The sequence below is a fragment of the Triticum aestivum genome, chromosome 7D (assembly GCF_018294505.1).
Source record: "Triticum aestivum cultivar Chinese Spring chromosome 7D, IWGSC CS RefSeq v2.1, whole genome shotgun sequence".
Classification (NCBI taxonomy): Eukaryota; Viridiplantae; Streptophyta; class Magnoliopsida; order Poales; family Poaceae; genus Triticum; species Triticum aestivum.
Window position 1 is genome coordinate 90,323,129 of NC_057814.1, and position 7,332 is coordinate 90,330,460.

The 7,332-nt window shown below is 51.0% G+C and overlaps 1 protein-coding gene across 2 annotated transcripts; it reads left to right on the forward strand.

Moving 5' to 3' along the window:
* The first annotated feature begins 4,163 nt into the window (after positions 1 to 4,163).
* LOC123166637 (uncharacterized) lies at positions 4,164 to 6,178 on the forward strand. 2 transcript variants are annotated; one of them, XM_044584442.1, is made up of 3 exons: positions 4,164 to 5,044; positions 5,137 to 5,498; positions 5,570 to 6,178. In XM_044584442.1, exons 1-3 carry the CDS (start codon positions 4,216 to 4,218, stop codon positions 5,807 to 5,809), a joined length of 1,431 nt encoding a protein of 476 aa, XP_044440377.1. In that variant the 5' UTR covers positions 4,164 to 4,215; the 3' UTR covers positions 5,810 to 6,178. The 2 variants fall into 2 exon arrangements, with proteins under 2 accessions (XP_044440377.1, XP_044440378.1); XM_044584443.1 differs by having other exon boundaries at positions 5,137 to 5,436; positions 5,570 to 5,864.
* The last annotated feature ends 1,154 nt before the right edge of the window (positions 6,179 to 7,332 follow it).

Below are 7,332 nucleotides of genomic sequence, written 5' to 3' on the forward strand. Positions count from 1 at the left end.
TCCATCATGTATGCCATGATATGTACAAGGCCTGATGTTGCTTTTGCAATAAGCCTAACAAGTAGATACCATGCCAACCCAGGTGAGAGTCACTGGGCAGCGGTAAAGACTATTTTGAAGTACCTGAGAAGGACTAAAGACATGTTCCTAGTTTATGGAGGTGAGGAAGAGCTCGTCGTAAAGGGTTACGCCGATGCTAGTTTCCAAACCGACAGAGATGATTGTCGATCACAGTCCGGATTCGTGTACGTCATGAACGGAGGGGCAGTGAGCTGGATGAGTTCCAAGCAAGATACGGTGGCCGATTCTACCACAGAAGCCGAATACATTGCGGCTTGTGAAGCTGCAAAGGATGGTGTTTGGATCCGGAACTTTCTGGATGATCTTGGTATTTTCCCAGCCTCGGTAAAACCGTTGGACCTTTATTGTGATAATTCTGGTGCCATCGCACAGGCCAAGGAGCCGAGGAATCACCACAAGGTCAGGCATATAGATCGGAAATATCACCTGATACGAAAGATCGTAAAGAATGGTGATCTAGAGTTATGCAAAATTCACATGGATGCAAATGTTGCAGATCCGTTGACTAAGCCACTTCCACAACCCAAGCATGAGGGGCACATTAGAGCTATGGGCATTCGATGTCTATTTGATTGACTCTAGTGCAAGTGGGAGACTGTTGAAGATATGCCCTAGAGGTAATCATGTATGATGATATTTCCTATGTGTTTATGAATAAAAATAGTCCTTGGACATTATCAATGATGTGTATCAGCAAGTACGTGACTTGTTTGTGGGACTATGCATTGTATGATGACTGTCCTAAAAGATCCCTAGTCGAAAGGGCTGTGTGGACGCGCAGCCGACTAGACTAGCATATGACACGGTCGATGGCTTGGTCTCACTAGCCATGGAGCATTGGATGCTAACCGGATAATATGGACTTGGAAGGATCTGGTCCGATTCGACGTAGTCGGATCCGAGTCGAGATAAGGTCCGAGTCGGACACACCCAACTATGAGACGCAGCGATATGTCATCTGTGAGTCTCTAGTACAACATACGTTCTATGTCCTAAGACCTGAGCTGCCACATGTACTCGGGATGGTGACAGACTTGCTTTGGGCTGACCAAACGCTACTCCGTGACTGGATAGTTACAAAGGTAGGTTTCGGGCTTGTCCAGACCCATGCTGCGAGACATGGTCGAGCAAGATGGGATTTGCCCCTCCGATCAGGAGAGATATACTCTCGGCCCCTCGTGTGATCCGACCAGGATAAGCATGGCCATGCGATAAGGATTATGAGATAATCCAGTTTGTGGTCGGCATCACTGAAACGAGAAAGAGGTCGGGCTAGCAGAAGCATGACAGACTCGCCTTGAGCTCGACAACATATATCGTGTGGCAAAAGAAATGGAAGTGTGATGTACAGGTTTGCTAACCAGCTTCATAGTCTGCTTGGTATTCGGCATGCCTTGCTAGAGGCCGCTACCAACCGTGCAGTTCGGAGGTGATCCGAACTGCGACCAAGCCGGCTTGAACCTAAGGGGTCGCGCGCTTAAGGGAAGGAACCTACGAGGTCGGATCCGAGGACACTGGTCGGATGTGATCCGATCTGTATTCGGATTGTGGCCGAGTAGACTTGTGGGCTTTAGGGTCCGTGCGAGGCCCAAGTGTTGAGCCCGCGACGGACACCTATATAAAGTGGAGGTGCGGCACACTCATGCGATTGATCGCTTCGGCGCTGTCACTAGGGTTTGCATGTGTTGCGAATAGACACCTCCACTCGCCGTCGATTGTGTGATCGGACCTAGCAGTCCGCCGCACGACATTCCTCCTGCACGCATGGATACCGTTAGAGATGGTGCACTTGCGCCGCTCCGGCGAACCTGTACGAGGGATCCGATGGCCGGCTGTTCCAGGAAGATCGGACCACGCGGACGCGCTGCCCCAACTCTTCTTCCACTGCACGGCACTGCGCGTCTAGTGATAACGAACTGTGATCCATCTCCCGTAGCATGTTCTTGGTTGTTCTGCGCGTAGAAATTTTTAATTTAAAGTCGACGCACCCTACCGTATAACCCTACAGGACCATCCCTGAGTCTGCCCGAGTGGCCTCCAAGGCAGGGCAGAGCGGGAGGGAAGCAGAGACTCAACGACGGCGGCGGCCATCGAGAGAAAGAAAACACCATCGAGAGGGAAGCGCGACGTGCACAAGTTTCATAACTATTTACTTCAATGCATGGCTGCACCTAGTCCCGTATCATTCCCTCTTGACAACTTCGTATCCTTCTCGTGAAGGTACAATTTTTCTCTTTCCAAAACAAAACGGTACATCCTTAAGTGTACATGTTTTCTTTTTCCAAATGAAGACGCTTCATACTTAAACTTTGGCGCGTACACCTCTATTTTTTCTTGAGAACATAGTACAGAGCAGACTCTCATATATATGCGCATACACTAACCCTATGAACACACACGCATACCCTACCTCGAGCGAGAGACTGAGCCGACATATCAAACCCTGGTGGGCTGAGGATACCCCTGTCCTCCTAACCATCTAACCACAGGTTGGTTTGCTGGCACGTACACGGTACACTTGTAGGTAATTTAGCTTTGGCACGTACACCTCTAGGTAATTTGAGCCATTCGCTAGCTATTGCTTAATCCGAACCGTTCCTTTCCTATCGTTTTAATAATATTAAAGCCATGAGTACACATTAGCAAATAAATACATTTGAACAAGCATATACACACTTCTTACAAAAATTCTATCTAAAGTCACATACATGTCTACAAAAAAAATACATACACATACACATGCTTAACTTTTTTCTCTATAAATCAGTAGTACACAATACCAAATACATTATGACCCCACAATTATATATTGTATGTCAACCAAATATAGCCCCAACAATCTCTTTAAACTAATTAGGAAAAAATAATCTTAAGGTTCCACCAAGTATCAAAAAATGCAACTAACATAGCAAGTTTTGACCGATTTTTTTTTGGAGGAATAGAAGGAGAATACGTCAACCAACTTGGGGAAGCTAAGATCCACGGATTTTGACGGTCAAACGAGTGAATTTGGCAGGGTTTGGTAAAGAGGGGAGGGAGGGTGCTGCCTCTATTCGTTGGGTGAGACGAGGAAGACGACCCTATGGGGCTGCGAGTGGATTGAGCCCCACCTGCGGCCCCACAACCACTTACATATGCAGGTAAGAAATACAAGGGTCCATGGCGTATCCAGAAATGCTGGGCGGTTTGATGTTTCCTACTGTGACATGGGTAGACGATGCCCCCTTGGCCAGAAACGCCCAGTGATTCGACGTTGCCCAAAAAGGTTAAATTGTTCTATTTTTTCTGGAAGAGTTCATTTTGTGCTAAAGATTTCGAAAGAATGTCACATGAAAACCAAGCTTCAAAGAAAACTTTGCGGAAACCACGTTTGGAAGTATTGATTTTTTTATTAAAAAAGTTAAGGGTTAAGAGGGCGGTGTTCTATTGTCATGCAAAATTCCAAATTTAAACACATTATCATTTATGAGCCGTGAAAAGAACAAATTCAGTAATGGGTAATGATATTTACTGTTTGATACCATTCAATGTTAATTTTGTTTTTTTTACCTCGTAATGGTAATGTGTCCGAACTTAGGAATTTGGCATGCTAGTAGAACATCACACTCTTCACATCACATATCTTTTTGAGATTTTTTTCTGAAACTTTAAAACATCGTTTCCACTTGGTTTTGATCGGTTTTCAACTTGATTTTCATGTGATATTTTCTTAAAAACATGTCTGACAAGGTTCAAAACGTGATTTTCACTCTGCGAGGTCCAATACCTTAACTGCGAGAATAAAGAAAAGAACCATGCAGCGGTAGCAGACTGCAGTGTCTAGTCCAATCAAACGACACATGACTTCTCTGTGACGCCCTGACAACCCGGCCGTGGCTCATCTGCGCTTCCACGAAACCATTGTTTACTCCTCTGCTTCCTCCGAATCTCCTTCCCATTCTCCTACCTCTGCACGTATGGCAGCGAGCACGCACGCAGAGCACGTGGCTCATCTTCTCTTTCTCTTTCTACTTCGCCGACGCCCTCGACATCAGCGACGCCTCACCACCGCCCGGGCCTATCTACTGGCGCGAAAGGTACTCCCCATACCTGGTTCCTGTGTGGACTATCGAGTGAGCAGATAATAATTTACTGATGTGTTCTGAGCTAGGGATGGACTCCTCATCCACCGCCGTCGACATGAGCGACGCCGCCGCCACGGCTGCCATCTCGAGGACCGCCGCCTATCGGGTCACCTCGTCTCTCCGTACCCAGGACGCGGTCGACGCCCTGCGCGCAAAGCACGGCGTGCCGACGGCCTACACCGCGCGCCCCGCCGGCGACCGGCGCGCCTGCATGCCGCCGCCAGAGCGGGCCGTGTGCCTGTACGCGCACGCGTTGGAGGCCGGGGTGCGCTTCCCGCTGCACAGCTTCTTCTCCGAGGTGCTCACCCACTTCTGCCTCGCGCCGGGCCAGCTCACGCCCAGCGGGTGGCGCATCCTCGTCGGCTTCGTGGTGCTCTGCCACGACGCCGGCGTGCAGCCATCGGCGGGCGTGTTCTGCTACTTCTTCTCGCCGGTCGCATTCAAGCTCAAGTGTTGGTACGGCTTCCAAGCAAAGAACGACGACCGCAAGCTCTTTGTAGAGGAAAGCGACCAGAAGCTCTTCACTGGGCTTTCGGCATCGGACGAGGCGTGGAAGGGCAGGTTCTTCTTCCTGACATCGCCGGAGCCATGGCCGTGCCCCGTGCGTTGGGGCGAGCCGCCGTCGAAGTACAAGTACTCCCCCGTATGCGTCGATGATCCAGTGCTCACAAGCCAGCAAAAGAAGGCGGTGGCAAAGCTACTGGACGCACACCGCAGTGACCGCACCGCGGTTAATCTCCGGATTTACCTCTCTGATACCAAACTTTCAGCAGCTTTCTCTTCCAACCTCGCCTCACCACCACCACCCGGGCCTGCCCTTCGTTCTACTGGTGCCAAAGGTAAACTTGCTTCTGACACTCCCGATACATTAACATTGTTCCCCTATCAACTATCGAGTGAGCAGATAATTTACCGATGTGTTTTGAGCCAGAGATGGATTCATCAGCGGCGAAGGTGAAAACTGAGCCGGACGGCGACACACCGACGGTATCCCTGAAGAAAAGGAAACACGAGGAGGCCGCAATTGCAAAAGACAGCCTTTGCCGTTCTGAGCAGAGCACGCAGCATGCTGCCCATGGCTGCTCGGCCTCCGCGTCCGGCTTGGATGCCCCGCCAGGATTCAGCCCGGAGGCACGGCACTCGCCCGTGCCCGCCACACACGACGGCGACAGCGCCGACTGGGAGGCCTCGAGGAAGATGCTGGAGCGCATCACCACGCCGTCGTGGGAGAGTGAGTTCGCCGCGGCAAAGCCGTCCGATGTCGTCGCGTCGAGCTACTCAGCAATGATCCGGGTATGCTGCGACCAGATCGTTCATTGACAGTTGCATGTGATTTATCCGGTCACATTGTGTTTTATGCGCAGGCCGCGAACTGCGCGTCGTTCTCCTTCGGCTACGCACTGGAGCTGGAGAAGAAGCTGGCGGCGAGGGACGAAGATAATGCCGCTCTGCGGGTGCAGCTCGTAGAGCTGGAGAAGAAGCTGGCGACGCGGGACAAGGAGAATGCGGCTCTGCAGGTGCAGCTGGAGAGCGCTAAGGCCAAGCTTACCGCGGTGAAGCGCACAGTGGAGGCGGAGGTGAATGCCAAGACGACGACGGTGTAGCAGTTCCTGCGGTCCGAGAAGCATACGCCGAGGACATGAAGCCGCTCTCAGGATATACCCGCGCTTACTTTAGCTTGTGTCTACGGTTTAGTTTGTTCTTTTGTGCGTGCAAGTTCAGAAGTACTCCGACTCTCTGAACTGACTTGTTTTCACGGATTCAACGGACTGGGAATAGGTGGCAGTTTTTTATTGGAAATTAGGAGTGAGGCGGGGCCATCCCCATGAAAATCAGGGGGGAGAAGATTAATTAGTGTTGAGATAACTGTGAGTTGCCTGTATTCCTCCGTGCGTCTCAGATTATCGCTCTGAACTAGTACTATGCTACTCTTTTTTTTTGGAACAAGTACTATGCTACTTTGGTTCTGTAATACCAAGCAGAAGTTTTGTTGAAACCCACCAAACGCCTTCACGGCATTACCGCGCCAGACGCACTGATGCCGGCCAGTCGATGCGGGTGTAATGGCCGTGCAACATCTACGTCGGTTTTTCTTCATGCGGCGTTTGATTGGGAGGGAGGCCGTGGTTGCGTCATGGGGAGGGAGGCTCCTGCTTGACGCGCCGGAGAGGCGGTGACGCCGGCTCCCCCTAGACACGGTAGAGAGGTGGCGACGCTAGCTCCACCTTATTGGCGCGGTGCACATGTGGTGAGGTCTAGCGCCGAACCGCGGTCTTTGAGCGACCGCTTGAGGAGGAGCTCCAGGTGTGCCTAGTACTTCCCCGTTGTGGCGGCACCCGCAAGGACGACGGCTGTGGCTGCTACTCCTTGTTGGAGGAGAGGATAATCTCCTTCAGGCCATGTTCGGTTAATCCCCTTGCCACAAGGATTGGGAAGGTTTGAGAAGGATTTTGAATTGCAAGGGATTTAATCCCTGCCAATCCCTTTCAAAATCCCTGTCAACCGAACAAGGCCTCATAGAGGATCTGACCACCGTGGAGAACGATGTCCCCGCAGAGCAACGGCGCCAGCGTCATGATCCAGACCCATAAGTTGATCCAGAGCCACCCGCCAACGCGGAGAACCAGGATAGAAGACGTGATGTGAACGACCCAGGAGCCGTGCTTAAATAGCTACGGCTAGGTGAGCAGACGGACCACCGACCAAAGTAGGCTTCTGAGCGGCGGCGACATCATTCAAGCGGTGCGGCCCACTCGTCCGGTCATGTCACTCTTACCGACATCAATGTTGTCGAGTCACGTCCGTTATGAAGCAGCTTGACCAGTAAGAATGCGCGACAACCCTTTCGCTCAAAGAGGGCTTTGGGTGGGATTGATCGACCAGTAACGTAAGTGAGAGACGTCAAGACTCCCACAGACCTTCCATGATTTGCGTCCGGTTTGCGGGAATTTGGGCACGTGGACGCACTGTGGACCGATGCAGCACCATGTTGGATGACTTACATCGTTCGAACACCTTGTTCCACACGTTTGCGTGTGTTTTGAGGATCCACGTTAAAAATACTCTAATATCTCATTTTGTTTACTCCCAACATTTTTGAACTGTTTGGTTCGCTAGATTCTTGGAA